Raw genomic sequence first — 19,279 nt, forward strand, 5'->3', positions numbered from 1 at the left:
TATTTAACGCCGGGTCGCCTCCACAAGATCTTTCCTAATGCTTTCCCAACTGTGTTTCAAATGTAAGTCTAATATTGGTACGGTCATGCATGTGTTTTGGGACTGTGATATGATCAAGACTTACTGGAAAGAGATACATAAAGCTGTTCAGAAGATTACATTTACAATTACATCTCAACCATGATCAAGAATGTGTGTTACATTTTTGTACCTTTTTGGCGAGAAAATGTATACTTTTGTTGTGGTCCACTCGTCATGTCCCTTCCATCAATATGTGGTTGAGTCAAGTTGACACATATCTACCTTTAGAAAAACTAACCTGTGATTTACACCAGAAGTCTAACGACTTTTGGCGTGTTTGGTCCCCTCTTTGGAATTTCCTTGAGAAAGTATGTTGATTGTCTTTATTTCTTGATTTTTGTTTGGACTGGTGCTATTGCCCTTCATTCAACCCTTGAACTATCATTGTATAACTGTATGATGGACTGTATGATGGATGACTGTGTATACAGCTATGGGACACCTATACCACGGTTTTGTTACTGTAAAACTATAAACATATAATAAAAAAAATAAAATAAAATAAAAAATCTTGTACAGTAAAGTTTGAATATCTAAAATGGTAATTGCGCATTAACGGCAGTATGCAAACGCACCCTCTGAACTTATTTACACAGCGCATTTCTTATTTTGGTTGCGCATGCGAATCTGCAGACCACTTATATGCACCCCTGTGTGTGTATATGTGTGTGTGAGTGTGTATATATATATATATATATATATATATATATATATATATATATATATAGACAATAGCGTGCATAAGATTATCCTACATCTTGAAATTAACTCACTGTAATTTTTGTAATGTTTTTTAAAGATGTTACAATGTTATATCATAATGTTATTGTTGTTTTACTTCCTCCTTTTATCTAATTTTACAATTACATTCAGTTTGCAATTCGTCACTTTGCGCCACCTGACTAGTTTCATGAATGGTTTTAACATGTGACTGACTTGCAGTTAATGCCGCGGTGGTATTACCCATTCTGGTTGTCTACCTACTGTATATAAATGTGTAAATGTGTGTATATATGTATATAAAATATATACATTTTACTAGGGCCGTGATGGTGATAAAGTGATGCTTAAAAATGTTTACCCAGTTTCCCTATAAAATTATTAAAAGTCATTAAATCTGAAGCAAAAAAAGTTCTCAGCTTTTAACAATATACCAAAAATAAATAATTTTACTTTTATTTCAGAGTACATTGAAGAAAAAGAGGAAAATGAAGAATCAAATCATCAAGAGAAGCAGCACGCATGTGATCAATGCGGTAAAATGTTTTTATGGGCTTCACTTGAACACTTGAAAGTTCATGCAAAGAAGAAGCCACATTCATGTCATTTGTGTGGTAAAAGTTTTTTGCATCTACAAAGTTTGAAACAACATCAGAAAATACATACTGGTGTGAGAGAGTACATGTGCTTTGAGTGTGAAAAGACTTTTAGTTCAGTGAGCAGTTTAAAACTACATGAGAAGATCCACACTGGAGAGAAACCTTACAAGTGTTCACACTGTGACAAGAGATTCAGTCAGACAAAAGATCTGAAAACACATGAGAGGATTCACACTGGAGAGAAACCTTACAAGTGTTCACACTGTGACGAGAAATTCAGTCATCCATCAAATCTGAAAACACATGAGAGGATCCACACTAGAGAGAAACCTTACAAGTGTTCACACTGTGACAAGAGATTCAGTCGGTTAACACATGAGAGGATCCACACTGGAGAGAAACCTTACAAGTGTTCACACTGTGACAAGAGATTTAGAGATTCATCACATCTAAAAAGACATGAGAGCATTCACACTGGAGAGAAACCTTACAAGTGTTCACACTGTGAAAAGAGATTCAGTGATTCAATACATCTGAAAACACATGAGAGCATTCACACTGGAGAGAAACCTTACAAGTGTTCACACTGTGACTGGAGATTCAGTCGTACAGGAAATCTGAAAAGACATGAGAGGATTCACACTGGAGAGAAACCTTACAAGTGTTCACACTGTGACAAGCGATTCATTCAGTCAACAGAGCTGAAAACACATGAGAGGACCCACACTGGAGAGAAACCTTACAAGTGTTCACACTGTGACGAGAAATTCAGTCAATCATCAAATCTGAAAAGACACAAGAGGATTCACACTGGAGAGAAACCTTTTAAGTGTTCACACTGTGACAAGAGATTCAGTCAGACAAGAGATCTGAAAAGACATGAGAGGATCCACACTGGAGAGGAACCTTACAAGTGTTAAGGCCGGGTTCACACCGCAAGCTGCAGCAGAGCAGAAGCAGTGCATATTTTTTTCGGTGCCTATGTTAACAGATGAGAGCGTTCACACCGCACGCAGAGGCTGCGCGGCAGAGCGTTGCAGAAGCAGAGCAGAAGCAGCAGTGCCGCGATCGTTTCGGCGCTGGGTCTATTTTTGCTGCGCTGCTGACGTTCAGGTAAAGTGAAAGTTCACCTTTGATGGACAAAATAAATATGATTTCACACAAAAAGTGCTAAATGCACAAAATAAGCACATGTAGGGTGTTTTAACAAGAACTGGAGTATGTTAGGAAATAAAATTTTCTAAATTACACATAGCAAGCACACAAATAACAAAAGCAGGTGATGCATACATATATAATAAACAAGTAAATGCTGATTTCAAGATGAGCAGGAAGTCAGGCTATGAACCATTTATAATACACAGAATTTAAAACAGTGTATTAAATTTGTTGTCAGGGTGTCGTTTGGTAAATTTGCTTGCAAACAAACTCTGTGACAAGATGGTAATATGCACCATGTTCTCTCCTACGTCGGTTAATGTGATGAACCCAAAGTCTGCGTCTTTTTCATAGTCTCCTTAATAACAAATATAGCGTGATGCCATTTCTTCTATTAACATGTCAATTAAATGTATTTGAAATGGAAATAAAGCAATGTGAACATACCCGATATAGAGTACTCTGTCCAAAATCCGCTGTTCAGATGCACGCTGCCTCCGCTGCCGGTGTGAAAGCAAAATAGCCGCGCGCTGCTTCCTCTCTGCTGCAGCTTCCGGTGTGAACCCGGTGTCAAATCTGAAAAGACATGAGAGGATTCACACTGGAGAGAAACCTTACAAGTGTTCACACTGTGACAAGAGATTCAGTGTTACATTGAGTCTGAAAATCCATGAGAGGATTCACCCTGGAGAGAAAGCAAATCACCGCAATGTACGTGAGAAGTGTTCCTTTATGTCATCTGTTACACACAGTCATACAAAAACCAATAAGTAAGGCCCCGTACACGCGGAGACACATTTAGTTGTATATGTAAATATTTTGTATCGTATATGTGTTTCGTCCAGACGGATCCAGCATTTTGGGAGAATGAATTCACTATTTCTTTTAAACTGGGTCCCAGTGTGGATAAATCTGAAAATGACACCAGTAGTACTTATACGGTAGCTTATGTCAAGATGATTTACGTCCAAAGTTATGACCTTTGACCTTTTGACAGGTTGAACTTCCGGTGACAGTTCACAATACCAATATTAAAATCTACCAGGTTCTGATATATTCACATTGAGCAATCTGAGTAAAGTGACCATTTATAGTATTGCATGTTGGCCCTCACATTGATATGCACATTGATATGTTTTTACAAAAGTACAATTTAAATGGAGTGAGTACTGTAGAGATTTAGTGACTAGATATAGTATTGCACAGTTGACATATGTATATTATTGCACATTTATTACTGCACTATTTCACCATTTCAACTGACATATTATTTAGTGCATTTGTTTAAAGTGCTGATAAATAAAGTGTACGGAGAGTGGTATTGCAGATTGACATACTGCATATTGTACAATATTGTATAATGCATGTTGTATAGCAACAGTATAGACAGAAGAGATTTAAATGAAATAAGTGAATGTAGTTAAAAGAATAACGTGGTTGGAATAGTATTTGGCGTTAGTGCATTTATGATTTTAAAGTACTGATAGCAACTGGAAAGAAACTGTTCTTTAAGTGAGTTGATTTTGCTCTTAAGGATCTGTCCCACCTGCCTGAGGGCAGAATATTAAACGGGTGGTGTCCTGGGCGGGGTGTGTCCTTGATGATGTTTTTGACTCTTGAGAGATAATGGAAGTGAGCAATGCTTTCTACTCCTTTTATCATGTCATATGAATGAATGATGCATTTATATAGCGCTTTATTGTATATTGTTGTACACCCAAAGCACTTTACAATCATGTAGGGCAGGCGTAACCAACCCTGCTCCTGGCGATAGACTGTCCTGCAAAGTTCAGCTCCAACCCTAATCAAACACACCTGAAGCAACTAATTAAGGTCTTCAGGCTCACTTAAAAATTAAAGGCAGGTGTGTCTGATTAGGGTTGGAGTTAAGCTTTGCAGGACAGTCGATCGCCAGGAGCAGGGTTGGTTACCCCTGATGTAGGGGGTCTCTCCTGAAACACCACCAGTGTGCAGCATCCACTTGGTTGATGCGAAAGCAGCCACAGGACAACGGCGCCAGGTGGAGTTGTCCCCGGTGCTCTTGCTATGTCCTCCGGTATGTTGTGAGTCCACTGAAAATCAATTGTAACAGTTAGCTTGGACTAAAATCCGTACTCATTTAGGTTCTTAGGCAATGTATGCATTAGCCGCATTTCCACTGTCGAGCTTAAACCAGGCATGCTAGTGCGTTTCCGCTGTCACTTCCGGGGCTTGATCGTGCCTCATTGGGGCTTCCTTGGTGCCAACGGCCAGGGTTTTTTGGCCTGACGAAAACCTTGGGCCAAAGCGGGCCAGCTGGTGCTAGAGGAGGGATTCTGTACAAAGGCGAAGTTTCTCCGCGTCTGGAGAGCGTCAGCACTGCGGATCATTTCAGATCAGAAAGTTAAAAGCTTCAACACCAGCTTTAAAGCATTTTTAAAATAAGTTGAGTTCAAAAATCACTCTTACTCAGCAGCGAGTGTTTGAAATAACTTGATCCGATGTAGATTATAATCACCATACAAGGCAGAAATATTTATAAGCAATGCAAAAGTCTGTGCACGCTATGCATTAACATTACCATAGTAAACATGGTAAATATGACCGCTTGAAGAAATCAGATGTCAGCGTCTTATTCTCAATCACAATCATGTATTTATTTAGTAACATATATTATTTGTCACAAGTCTCGTCAAGAGATAAGCTCCATGTAGCCTATCATAAAAATATAATAATGTTTTATGTTCGGGAGCTTTTATAAAAATAGAGATATTATCATTCATTCTTAATGTGACGTATAGGCTACTGCTACAAATAAACAGAAAGACTCGACTGAATAAGCATGGCCATTTTCATTAGTGTTAAAAATAAATAAAATAGAAATACATTTATTTCTGTGTGATTAAATTTGAGTCCTGATAAATTAATTCATTATGACCAATGTATCACTTATTCTATAGTAAAACATTGATGCTTTTGAATTTGAATATATAACAAAGCATACAAACAAACGGCCACTTTTATCATGTTCGTTTTGTGATCGTGCTAGTTCCAGTGACTTATTTCTTAGTTTTCTGATAACTTCTCTTTGTTGGTGAAATGATGAGGTTGCATGACGTTGTTCCTGAGAGGCGTGTAAAGGGCATGTTTTAGTGACGCGCAGCGTCTAATTATTAGGTTACTTCAAGAGTTTGCAGCAAGATGTTATCAAGTGAACATCATTTAAAAGTGGTACGGCTTAAATATATATGCATGTGGATATGGAAAAATAAAGTTAAAATTAAATAGAATTCACTTCTGTTGTAAATTTAACTTCCTATGAATTAATGCAGCCTCCTCATCTACAGGATCCCATGTAAAAATGTATTATTTATTATTTATATATTTACAGTGTCTGCATGATGAAAAGGAAAGTGGTTTCTGAGAAAAATAATCTGGTTTCCATTTTTCTTTTAGATTATTTTTCTTACCCATCTGGCAGATAATTTTACTTGTTTACCCCAGGAAACAAGACTAAATATCGTATTTTATTTTCTATAGGAACCGCATCTTGATTTAAGATTTTTTTTTTCGTACTTGAATGAATGAATGAGGTATTTAAACAACACTCCACTTTAAAAAAGGGGAGGACACCAGAAGAAACTCCTGACCAAGTTAGGTTCACATAGTAAGATACTATGGTAATTTACTGAGAAGTTTAGTTATGGTTTTTTATCGGAACCAAATAACCTGAGTTTCCCTTTTCTGGGGTTAAACTCTGAGTTTCAAACAAAACCTGATTTATGGAATATCCAATTGGAATGTCCACTTGAGAAGAGTGAAAAGTGCTCCTAAAAAGTATATAAAAACATGACAAAAATGCTTTCAACAGGTAATATGCTTCCAGAGGAAGATAACAGCTGATGAATTTGTGCGTAACATGCTGATATGCAACCCTGAAATACAAAAGCAGTCATAAGGGTCGGTTTTTGGAAAGTGTTTCATTGATAAGGTTTCTATTGATCTATGGTTTGTTAGGACAGTACAATATTTAGGACAGGACAATACTCGGAGGGACTGGCATGGTAATGTACATGACGATGTTAAAGGGGTCATATGACGTTGCTAAAAATGACAGTGTTATTTGTTTATTGAATCTAAGTAAAATGATTTCCCTGGCCATAAAAAATTATTTTACTACTAATACATTTGCTCCCAGAGCATGTAACAAAACCTGAATGTTAAAGGGACCTCGTCATGTAAGCAGAAAACACAGACAACAAGTGTGAATACATATGGATGTTTATTAAACTACACTACAGGGGAACATGCAACATCTGACTAAACACAAACATACACACATTAAACATAGATGCCTACGCAAGGAAGGCATGGATCGAGAGAGAGAGAGAGCAAGAGTGTGTGCACTGCAGAGAGAGAGAGAAAAAGAGAAGAAAGTCATGGCAGTATTTACTCATAAACTAAATCACAACCTGTTAAGAGCCATCAAATAATCTCATCACCTTAATTAATAGGGGTCAAAGCCTAGAAGCGCATCTTAATAGTTAACCCTTTAGAACCTAAAGCTAAAATTGGCCATTTTCACTGATTTTGGTTTTTTGAGTATAAAATTATAACATAATGTGGTATCTTCAAGTGCAAGGTGTAATTTTTTTCAGAAGATTTTAGACTTTCAGGAAATTACAGTTATTGTACATTATTTTGTGTGATAAGTTAGTAAATAGAATTTAAATAGACAAAAAAAAAAAATTAATGGGAAGAAATTGTACTGGTTTTTATTTAGAAAAAATCGGAAAACTCATGATCGAAAGACTCTAATGCCTCAGTCTTGAAAAAGGAACTATTATACATATATACAAGTCTTTTTGAGATGCTGGATTGCACAGTTTTCACTCAGGAGCCATTTGTTTTACTCCAGTTCTCCAGGCATTTTTGGATCCTTCAATCCAGTCATTTAGATGTGGTGCTCTCTGAAGCAGTTTCTGTCTAACTGCAAGCATAGTCCCACATCACATTCCTGGCACTTCCATTGATTGCTCCTTTTGCATCGTATGCAACTCTGTGAAAGGTCTTGAGTATCACTCACAGGAACAGGCAGATGGTCGCATCTCTCTCGAGCTGCCATCCAGGGGAACACCTGTGAGCGGAACAGCTAGCAGCTCCTGAAAGTTTTGCCGTGTCATGAGCTTATCATGGTGGATGGCACACAGCTCTTTGTGTAAAATGAACCTGTTGGTCACGGCAATGTCCAGGAAGTGCTGGAAAATGGTCACATACGACTTGTTTTATGGGGCACCGACTTTGTTCTGAGCATCTTGTTGGAGGTGTCAAGTCCCCCCATGTACTTATTGTACAGCTACAGCTGCGACCACGGCCCCGGCCCCTCTGAGATGGTGTTGTGTTCGATGTAGATGGCCCATTTGCTTCTTCGTAGATAACTGGAGAAGCCACACTGAAAAAAAAAAAAGCAGCGTGTGTTACAAACTCACTATATATGTACATAAAAATACTTTTCATTATGAAGCAATTTATTAGTAAGAGAAAAATAATAATAATAATAATAAAAAATAACTATAATAATACAATAAAATAACAAAAAAGCCTGCAGTTACTTACACACATTTGCATACACACAATCAACACACACACACACACACACACACACACACACACACACAAATATACAGATATAGACAAATGCATGCATGCACAAAGTCACGCGTGCACTTACACACACACATTTGCATACACATAGACTGTATAAGATACACACATGCACACATACACAAACAGATACACATGCACACATACACACAAACACACAGATATACACATGGACACATTAGCAGTACCACACACAAACGTATGCACACATGCATGCACTTACACACACATACATATACACATACACGCACACATTCGCATACACACACAAGTATCTTTACTTACACACACACACACACAGAGAGAGAGAGAGAGAGAGAAAGAGAGATATGTCCATGCACTTACATAACACACAGAAATTGATATATGCATGCACACGCACGCATACACATAACGCTAACGTTACATGAGCAAATATGAACGCATGCATGCACATACGTGCTTAAACGTGTGTGCAACGCACATATAAGTGTGAAACACGAAGAGAAACACGGAGTCTGACTATTTTATTCATTTCTCATTGTTTCACCAGAAAGAAACAAATAAATAAGCCATATACCAGATAGATTTGTAACTGATTAATTATATTCTAAATGAATAAAAGTGTGTGTGTTGTGTATTGGTATTGTGAGAATGTGAGTTGGCTGTTCAGCCAGGCCCCTTTGGTGTCTGGCATCGAGGGCTATCTAGCTATCTCGGCATGTGTTTGTAGTCGGATGGGGAGACCTGTTCACTATCTTCCAGATAATGGGGGTAAACATTGCCATTAAGCACTCATATAAAAGTACACCGTGGGACCAGATTCTGTAATTTATATGCAAATGCCAAAAGGCAAAAGGAATCCCCACAACATACAGCCCAAACGATCATACATTATCCTAAGCAGATCGTCAGACAACAGTTGTCATGATGGTCACACAGCTGGTGGATCATGATAATCGGATGGCAGGGGGATCAGGAAAGCCAGATGGCAGGTGGGACCCCTCTTTCTCAATGCTCAGTTATCATTCAGGCTCCAGAGTGAGATTGTGTCCTTGAAGAAAGCTGAAATTTCTACCTCTGATTGGTACTCTTCACTTGAAAGGTGGTACAGCGCCAGGTCCACGAGGTGGAGGATGGCACCTTTGGGCACTTGAATCCACATACTCTGGTTGTGCAGGCTGACACAGATGGCAGCGTCATGCTGGTCATAGGTCAGTGTGGCGGTATGGATGGTCATGTTAATGAGAGCCACTGATTTCCCACAATCTCTGCTTGCATTTCTGTGACTTGTGTGCGAGGCTTGGCCTCAGCCAGGCAGAGTGTCTCTCTTTCCTTGCCAAAATCCAATATTGACAATGTCTTTGAGTCTGTAAATCAGGAGTTTTCTGATGCACATCTTGTGAGTCGATGCGATTTGAAGGAAGATCAGGATGGCTGTACTTTGATGATGGAAAGTCCAGCTTGCAGTGTTGCTGTGGGAGTGGTTTGCTGCTAACCCACAAAACACATGCTCTGTGCCTCAACATTGCATCCTTAAAGGGCCATGACCACGTGGCTTTGGGGCGTTGGTCCTCTGTACAGATACGTTGGCTGTTGAGGGCCATTAAAGGGTTAGCTCACCCAATAATCAAAATTATGTCATTAATAATAAAAATCCTGCAATGTGATTTTCTGGATTATTTCTTTTTACATTTTGTCTCTATGTACCTATGATGAAAATAACAGGCCTCTCTAATCTTTTTAAATGGGAGAACTTGCACAATTGGTGGCTGACTAAATACTTAATTTCCCCACTGTGTGTATGGTGTGTGTATATATATATATATATATAATATGAGAGAGATAGATGGATAGATAGTTAGATAGATAGTGTCACGGTCATTAGTTGGAGTGCCCATGATCTTCAGTAGAGGGCACTCCACTCAGGACTCAATCCTGGTACTGATTGCATACAAACACCTGCATCTGCACTCACACCTGCACCTCATTTCCGCTAATACACACACACAAATATATAAAGCAGCACACTCTCTCCACCAGTTTGAGAAGTCTTGTTTAGCCTGTCTAACATTTCCGAGCATTTCTCTCTGTTTGTCGTTCCTGTGTTTGTTCTTTGGACTGTGTACTCCGACTCTCTGCTTGTTTCTAGTTTAGACTCTGGTTATCCCTGACACACCTGACGCCATTCCTGATTTGAGCCTGTTTGACCATTCTTAAATAAAGCACTGCATTTGGATCTGAACAACTCTGACTCTCCTCCGTAACAGAAGACCTCGCCTCTCAGGATCCAGCAGCTTTATGAGTATATCCAGGCCAGCCATGAATCCAGCAGCAAAATAATTGGTCTCTGTCAAGGTGCGCAGTCTATTGAGGATTATGTGGTGGACTTTATTTAACTGGCCCATTTCACATCTATTGACGAGATGTGCTATATAGAGTTTATATAGATCTGGCACTCCAACAAAGTGGATCTGAATTTACTGTGGGTTTTTTCGGGATGAGGAACATCGTAGTCCTGCAGTATCTCCCACTCCAGAGTGTTGTCACATCATGGCCGCCATTCCAGAGTCACATCACGACATGGCCACCATTCCAGAGTCTGCTTTCGTCATGCCTGTTAAGCCGACGCCCCAGCACAAGATGGCCGCCAGCCTGGCACCACTGCACAAGAGGGCTGCCAGCCCGGCGCCTCTGCACAAGATGGTCGCCAGCCTCATCGACTTTCCAGAGTCCAGTCAGGTCCCCATTGATCTGGTCCCTGTTGATTTCCCAGAGTTTAGTCAGGTCACACAGCCGTCCAGAGTCCGGTCAAGTCACCACTAACATCCAAGAGTCAAGTGAAACCACAGTTAAACTTCATGAGTCACCAATGATCTTCATGAGCCAAGTCAAGTCACTGACGATCTTCATGAGCCAAGTCAAGTCACCGACAATCTTCATGAGCCAACTCAAGTCACCGACTGTCTTCATGAGCAAAGTCAAGTCCCCATTGGTCTTCATGAGCAGAGTCAAGTCACCGTTGATCTTCCTGAATCCAGTCAAGACACCACGGATCTACCAGAGTAACACTCATAAATTAAGCACTACCACAGTTAGACCTCAGGGGTTAAGTCAAGACACCAATCAAAGTCACCTTTATTTATATAGCGCTTTAAACAAAATGCATTGCGTCAAAGCAACTGAACAACATTCATTAGGAAAACAGTGTCAATAATGCAAAATGATAGTTAAAGGCAGTTCATCATTGGATTCAGTGATGTCATCTCTGTTCAGTTAAATAGTGTCTGTGCATTTATTTGCAATCAAGTCAACGATATCGCTGTAGATGAAGTGTCCCCAACTAAGCAAGCCAGAGGCGACAGCGGCAAGGAAACTCCATCGGTGACAGAATGGAGAAAAAAACCTTGGGAGAAACCAGGCTCAGTTGGGGGGCCAGTTCTCCTCTGACCAGACGAAACCAGTAGTTCAATTCCAGGCTGCAGCAAAGTCAGATTGTGCAGAAGAATCATCTGTTTCCTGTGGTCTTGTCCTGGTGTTCCTCTGAGACAAGGTCTTTACAGGGGATCTGTATCTGGGGCTCTAGTTGTCCTGGTCTCCGCTGTCTTTCAGGGGTGTAGAGGTCCTTTCTAGGTGCTGATCCACCATCTGGTCTGGATACGTACTGGATCCGGGTGACTGCAGTGACCCTCTGATCTGGACACAGACTGGATCTGATGGCCATGGTGACCTCGGAACAAGAAAGAAACAGACAAATATTAGCGTAGATGCCATTCTTCTAATGATGTAGCAAGTACATAGGGTGCTATGGGAAGTGTTTCCGGTTCCGGTTTACCTAATTAATGCAGCCTAAAAATCCTTTAACTGATTTGGGTATTAAAAGCATATTAGTAAATAATGTGTATGCCAGGTTAAAGAGATGGGTCTTTAATCTAGATTTAAACTGCAAGAATGTGTCTGCCCCCTGAACAATGTTAGGTAGGTTATTCCAGTGGTTAGGCGCCAAATAGGAAAAGGATCTACCGCCCGCAGTTGATTTTGATATTCTAGGTATTATCAAATTGCCTGAGTTTTGAGAACGTAGCGGACGTAGAGGATTATAATGTAAAAGGAGCTCATTCAAATACTGAGGTGCTAAACCATTCAGGGCTTTATAAGTAATAAGCAATATTTTAAAATCTATACAGTGTTTGATAGGGAGCCAGTGCAGTGTTGACAGGACCGGGCTAATATGGTCATACTTCCTGGTTCTAGTAAGAACTCTTGCTGCTGCATTTTGGACTAGCTGTAGTTTGTTTACTAAGCGTGCAGAACAACCACCCAATAAAGCATTACAATAATCTAACCTTGAGGTCATAAATGCATGGATTAACATTTCTGCATTTGACATTGAGAGCATAGGCCGTAATTTAGATATATTTTTTAGATGAAAAATGCAGTTTTACAAATGCTAGAAACGTGGCTTTCTAAGGAAAGATTGCGATCAAATAGCACACCTAGGTTTCCTAACTGATGACGAAGAATTGACAGAGCAACCATCAAGTCTTAGACAGTGTTCTAGGTTATTACAAGCGGAGTTTTTAGGTCCTATAATTAACACCTGATGATATCTCCCAAGGGTAAAATATAAAGCGTGAAGAGTAGCGGCCCTAGTACTGAGCCTTGAGGTACTCCATACTGCACTTGTGATTGATAGGATACATCTTCATTCACTGCTACGAACTGATGGCGGTCATGTAAGTACGATTTAAACCATGCTAATGCACTTCCACTGACAAAACAACAAAGTGTTCAAGTCTATGCAAAAGAATGTTGTGGTCAATTGTGTCAAACGCAGCACTAGTATCCAATAAAACTAATAGAGAGATACACCCACGATCAGATGATAAGAGCAGATCATTTGTAACTCTAAGAAGAGCAGTCTCAGTACTATGATAGGGTCTAAATCCTGACTGGAAATCCTCACATATACCATTTTTCTCTAAGAAGGAATATAATTGTGAGGATACCACTTTTTCTAGTATCTTGGACAGAAAAGGGAGATTCGAGATTGGTCTATAATTAACTAGTTCTTTGGGGTCAAGTTGTGGTTTTTGATGAGAGGCTTAATAACAGCCAGTTTGAAGGTTTTGGGGACATATCCTAATGACAATGAGGAATTAATAATAGTCAGAAGAGGATCTATGACTTCTGGAAGCACCTCTTTTAGGAGCTTAGATGGTATAGGGTCTAACATACATGTTGTTGGTTTAGATGATTTAACAAGTTTATACAATTCTTCCTCTCCTATGGTAGAGAATGAGTGGAACTGTTCCTCAGGGGGTCTATAGTGCACTGTCTGATGTGATACTGTAGCTGATGGCTGAATGGTTGCAATTTTCTCTCTAATAGTATCGATTTTAGACGTAAAGTAGTTCATAAAGTCGTTACTGCTGTGGTGTTGGGAAATGTCAACACTTGTTGAGGCTTTATTTTTCGTTAATTTAGCCACTGTATTGAATAAATACCTGGGGTTATGTTTGTTTTCTTCTAAAGGAGAAGAAAAGTAATCGGATCTAGCAGTTTTTAATGCTTTTCTTTAGGATATGTTACTTTCCCGCCAAGCAATACGAAATACCTCTAGTTTTGTTTTCCTCCAGCTGCGCTCCATTTTTCGGGATGCTCTCTTTAGGGTGCGAGTATGCTCATTATACCATGGTGTCAAACTGTTTTCCTTCCTTCCTTAAGCGTAAAGGAGCAACTTTATTTAAAGTGCTAGAAAAGAGAGAGTCCATAGTTTCTGTTACATCATCAAGTTGTTCTGAGGTTTTGGATATGCTAAGGAATTTGGTTACATCAGGAAGATAACTTAAAAAGCAGTCTTTTGTGGTAGAAGTGATGGTTCTTCCATACTTGTAACAAGAAGTAGAATTTACAATTTTGGCTATATGAAGTTTGCAGAGAACTAAATAATGATCTGAGATATCATCACTTGGCTGAATAATTTCAACACCATCAACATCAATTCCATGTGACAGTATTAAATCTAGAGTATGATTTCGACAATGAGTAGGTCCTGAAACGTGTTGTCTAACACCAATAGAGTTCAGAATGTCTATAAATGCTGATCCCAATGCATCTTTTTCATTATCAACATGGATATTAAAATCCCCAACAATTAAAACTTTATCAGCAGCCAGAACTAACTCGGATGTAAAATCACCAAACTCTTTAATAAAGTCTGTATGGTGCCCTGGTGGCCTATATACAGTAGCCAGTACAAACATAACAGGGGATTTATCATTAACATTTGTTTCTCTGGATAATGTTATATGAAGCACCATTACTTCAAACGAGTTATACTTGAAGCCTGCCCTCTGAGAGATCCTGAAAACGTTGTTATAAATTGAAGCAACACCTCCCCCTTTGCCTTTTAGACGCGGCTCATGTTTATAACAGTGATCTTGGGGGGTGGACTCATTTAAAATAATGTTATCATCAGGTTTTAGCCAGGTTTCTGTCAAACAGAGTACATCTACAGTCAGGTCCATAAATATTGGGACATGGACACAATTCTAATCTTTTTGGCTCTATACACCACCACAATGGACTTGAAATTAAACGAACAAGATGTGCTTTAACTGCGGACTTTCATCTTTAATTTGATTTACATCCAAATCAGGTGAACAGTGTAGGAATTACAACAGTTTGTATATGTGCCTCCCACTTTTTAAGGAACCAAAAGTAATGGGACAGATTAACAATCATAAATCAAACTTTCACTTTTTAATACTTGGTTGCAAATCCTTTGCAGTCAATTACAGCCTGAAGTCTGGAACGCATAGACATCACCAGACGCTTGGTTTCATCCCTGGTGATGCTCTGCCAGGCCTCTACTGCAACGGTCTTCACTTCCTGCTTGTTCTTGGGGCATTTTCCCTTCAGTTTTGTCTTCAGCAAGTGAAATGCATGCTCAATCAGATTCAGGTCAGGTGATTGACTTGGCCATTGCATAACATTCCACTTCTTTCCCTTAAAAAAACTCTTTGGTTGCTTTCGCAGTATGCTTCGGGTCATTGTCCATCTGCACTGTGAAGCACCGTCCAATGAGTTCTGAAGCATTTGGCTGAATATGAGCAGATAATATTGTCCGAAACACTTCAGAATTCATCCTGCTGCTTTTGTCAGCAGACACATCATCAATAAATACAAGAGAACCAGTTCCATTGGAAGCCATACATGCCCACGCCATGACACTACCACCACCATGCTTCACTGATGAGGTGGTATGCTTTGGATCATGAGCAGTTCCTTTCCTTCTCCATACTCTTCTCTTCCCATCACTCTGGTACAAGTTGATCTTGGTCTCATCTGTCCATAGGATGTTGTTCCAGAACTGTGAAGGCTTTTTTAGATGTTGTTTGGCAAACTCTAATCTGGCCTTCCTGTTTTTGAGGCTCACCAATGGTTTACATCTTGTGGTGAACCCTCTGTATTCACTCTGGTCAAGTCTTCTCCTGATTGTTGACTTTGACACACATACACCTACCTCCTGGAGAGTTTTCTTGATCTGGCCAACTGTTGTGAAGGGGGGTTTTCTTCACCAGGGAAAGAATTCTTCGGTCATCCACCACAGTTGTTTTCCATGGTCTTCCGGGTCTTTTGATGTTGCTGAGCTCACTGGTGCGTTCTTTCTTTTTAAGAATGTTCCAAACGGTTGATTTGGCCACACCTAATGTTTTTGCTATTTCTCTGATGGGTTTGTTTTGTTTCTTAAGCCTAATGATGGCTTGCTTCACTGATAGTGACAGCTCTTTGGATCTCATATTGAGAGTTGACAGCAACAGATTCCAAATGCAAATATCACATTTGAAATGAACTCTGGACCTTTTATCTGCTCCTTGTAAATGGGATAATGAGGGAATAACACACATCTGGCCAAGGAACAGCTGAGCAGCCAATTGTCCCATTACTTTTGGTCCCTTAAAAAGTGGGAGGCACATATACAAACTGTTGTAATTCCTACACTGTTCACCTGATTTGGATGTAAATACCCTCAAATTAAAGATGAAAGTCTGCAGTTAAAGCACATCTTGTTCGTTTTAATTTCAAGTCCATTGTGGTGGTGTATAGAGCCAAAAAGATTAGAATTGTGTCCATGTCCCAATATTTATGGACCTGACTGTATATTATGATCAGTGATCATTATTTACAAAAATTGTTTTCGTAGAAAGGGATCTGATATTCAATAAGCCAAGCTTTATCATTTGTTTATCCATATTGCTTCTGTTTTTTATTTGTTGAACCTCAATTAAATTGTTAACCTTAACTTGGTTCTGACGTTTTTTGTATTTTTTAGTTCGGGGAACAGACAAAGTCTCTATAGTGTGATATCTAGGTGAAAAAGTCTCTATGTGCTGAGAATTAACTCACCAATGATCTTCATGAACTAAGTCGAGTCACCATGGGTCTACCAGAGCCTCGCCACATCTCAGCTGAACGTCCAGAGCCTTTACACGTCTCAGCTGAACTTCCAGAACTCTCATCCTATCCGGTCATGGCCATGGAGGCCATCCACAATGTCACTGTCTGTCCTGTCACAGCCACGGAGGCGATCCATGAACTCACCGCCCACCCTGTCACGGCCACGGAGGCCAGCTACCATCTCATCATGGCCACGGAGGCCTCTATTAACCTGTTTATGTTCTCTGTTTCAGGCCCACCTGAGCAGACTTGCTCTCCTGTGCTACCACGCTGTGGTGGTCCTCTGCTTCGCCCTGGTGGGCTTCTGTCCTGTCTGCTCGGCTGTGGTGGTCCTCTGCTCCATCCTGGTGGGCTTCTGTCTCGTCTGCTCAGCTATGGTGGTCGTCTGGTCCGCCCTGGTGGGCTCCAGCTCCACCTGCTCCACTCTGGTGGGCTCCCACGCCACCTGCTCAGCCTTGGTGGGCCCCTGTTCCCGAGTTAAGCTCATGATGGGCCCCTGTTCCCGAGTTCAGCCCTGTTCCCGAGTTAAGCCCATGGCGGGCCCCTGTTGCCGAGTTAAGCCCTGTTTCCGAGTTAAGCCCAGGGCGGGTCCCTGTTCCTGAGTTAAGCCCATGGCGGCCCCCTGTTTCCCATGTCAGGTCCAGGAAGGGCCCCTGCTTCCCATGTCAGGCCAGGAAGGGCTCCTGATCTCCATGTTAGGCCCAGGAAGGGCTCTAGTTCTGCCTGCTCTGCCCCGGTCCCCGGCCCCTGCACTTCCACATGGACCTGGCCCTCCGTCCCTCCCCCTGTTCCGCCTCAACTCCACCGCCCTCTTAGATTGTTTTGAGCGTCTGGAAGCTGCTCCTTTGGGGGGGCGGGGCGGGGGGGGGGGGCTGGCGGGCTATGTCACGGTCATTAGTTGGAGTGCCCATGATCTTCAGTAGAGGGCACTCCACTCAGGACTCATTCAAGAACACCATTTCCCATCCTGCCTCATTGCTGGTACTAATTGCACACAAATGCCTGCATCTGCACTCACACCTGCACCTCATTTCAGCTAATACACACACACATATGCAGCACACTCACTCCAACAATTTGTGAAGTCTTGTTTAGTCTGTCTAACATTTCCAAGCGTTTCTCCCTGTGTTTGTCTTTCCCGTGTTTGATCTTTGGACTGTGTACTCCGACTCTGATTCTCTGCTGCCTGCCCCAATCTCTGCTTGTTTCTGGTTTTGACTCTGGTTATCCCTGACACACCTGATTTCTGCCTGTTTGACCATTCTTAAATAAAGCACTGCATTTGGATCCGACCAACTCTGACTCTTCTTCCTAACAGATAGATAGATAGATATTGTGCAATGCAATCAATAAACAAATTTCCATAATTGCTGAACTTTAAAAAAGAAAGTTGCTTTTAAGACATTTCAAATTGTGTTTGTATGGGTTTATTTGTGAGCGTGTTTAATATGAGTGGAAGCAAACAAGTGAGATTTTAATATGTCCAGGGAACATTATGATATGATGTTTAAAGTAGAAATATTCACATCATTACATTGAGGCTGTGGGCTTGAGGTTGCCATTTCCTGGGAATCCTGAGAGGCCACGGACAGGCTTTCTTCAGCTCTTCTGGAGGTAGACATAGTCCTGCCCTTTTCCAACTAAAATTTAGAAGCATAGTACATAATACAACACATTTAAAGGGATAAGCATCTCACCCCTGTTTCACACCACAAGCGTGAGCGGCGCGCGAGCAGCGCGTATTTTTTCCGGTGTCCATGTTAATCAATGAGTGCATTCACACCGGGACCAGGAGCAGCGGGTGAGCGTCAAGCAGGAGCGTCGCGTGAACAGCAGTGCAGCGGGGGTTTCTATTTTTGCTGTGCTGCTCACGCTCAATTAAAGTGAAAGCACACTTTTGATGGACAAAATAAATGTGATTTAACACAAAACGTACTCAAAATGCACAGAATAAGCATGTCAAGAGTTTTAACAACAATGCCAATGTCTAGTGTTTTAACAATTATGCCAGAAAAGAAAATTAAGTATAACAAATATGTATTTACCCATATAAACTTTTTAATTAATCGTTTTGGGTGAAAGTATGGTGTATTGTTATAAAAACAAATGTTGAAAAAATGATACCCATTGTTTGAAATGGTTATACTGTCTGCCGAACACGCTTTGCAGCCGCTGCTGTGATGCTGTACTTATACGCTTCCAGTGTGAATACTCGCGAGAGTCTGCTGCTGCAGTGACGATGTAGCCTTCTTTACAAGAATTGAACCTCTTTCCTTGAAGTTCTTGATGATCCTATAAATTGTTGATTTAGGTGCAATCTTAGTAGCCACAATATCCTTGCCTGTGAAGCCATTTTTATGCAACGCAATGATGGCTGCACGCGTTTCTTTGCAGGTCACCATGTTTAACAATGTAAGAACAATGATTTCAAGCATCACCCTCCTTTTAACATGTCAAGTCTGCCATTCTAACCCAATCAGCCTGACATAATGATCTCCAGCCTTGTGCTCGTCAACATTCTCACCTGAATTAACAAGACGATTACTGAAATGATCTCAGCAGGTCCTTTAATGACAGCAATGAAATGCAGTGGAAAGGTTTTTTTGGGGGATTAAGTTAATTTTCAAAGAAGAACT

At 40.6% G+C, this 19,279-nt stretch overlaps 3 protein-coding genes across 3 annotated transcripts in view; 2 read left to right on the forward strand and 1 right to left on the reverse strand.

Annotated features, from left to right (window-relative positions):
- LOC132146361 (zinc finger protein 658B-like) overlaps positions 1-19,279 on the reverse strand; it is a 910,027-nt gene that overhangs the window by 889,637 nt on the left and 1,111 nt on the right. The window lies entirely within an intron of this gene.
- The window catches only part of LOC132156530 (zinc finger protein 883-like), a 93,582-nt gene that overhangs the window by 53,104 nt on the left and 21,199 nt on the right, over positions 1-19,279 (forward strand). The window lies entirely within an intron of this gene.
- Positions 1,343-2,320, forward strand: LOC132157324 (zinc finger protein 678-like). The gene has a single exon (XM_059566960.1). It carries the CDS (start codon positions 1,343-1,345, stop codon positions 2,318-2,320), a length of 978 nt encoding a protein of 325 aa, XP_059422943.1.

The sequence above is a fragment of the Carassius carassius genome, chromosome 1 (assembly GCF_963082965.1).
Source record: "Carassius carassius chromosome 1, fCarCar2.1, whole genome shotgun sequence".
Classification (NCBI taxonomy): Eukaryota; Metazoa; Chordata; class Actinopteri; order Cypriniformes; family Cyprinidae; genus Carassius; species Carassius carassius.

Bases quoted from the DNA above. Each gene is read 5' to 3' on its own strand.
- LOC132157324 (XM_059566960.1), top strand. From the start codon at position 1,343: ATGTTTTTATGGGCTTCACTTGAACACTTGAAAGTTCATGCAAAGAAG.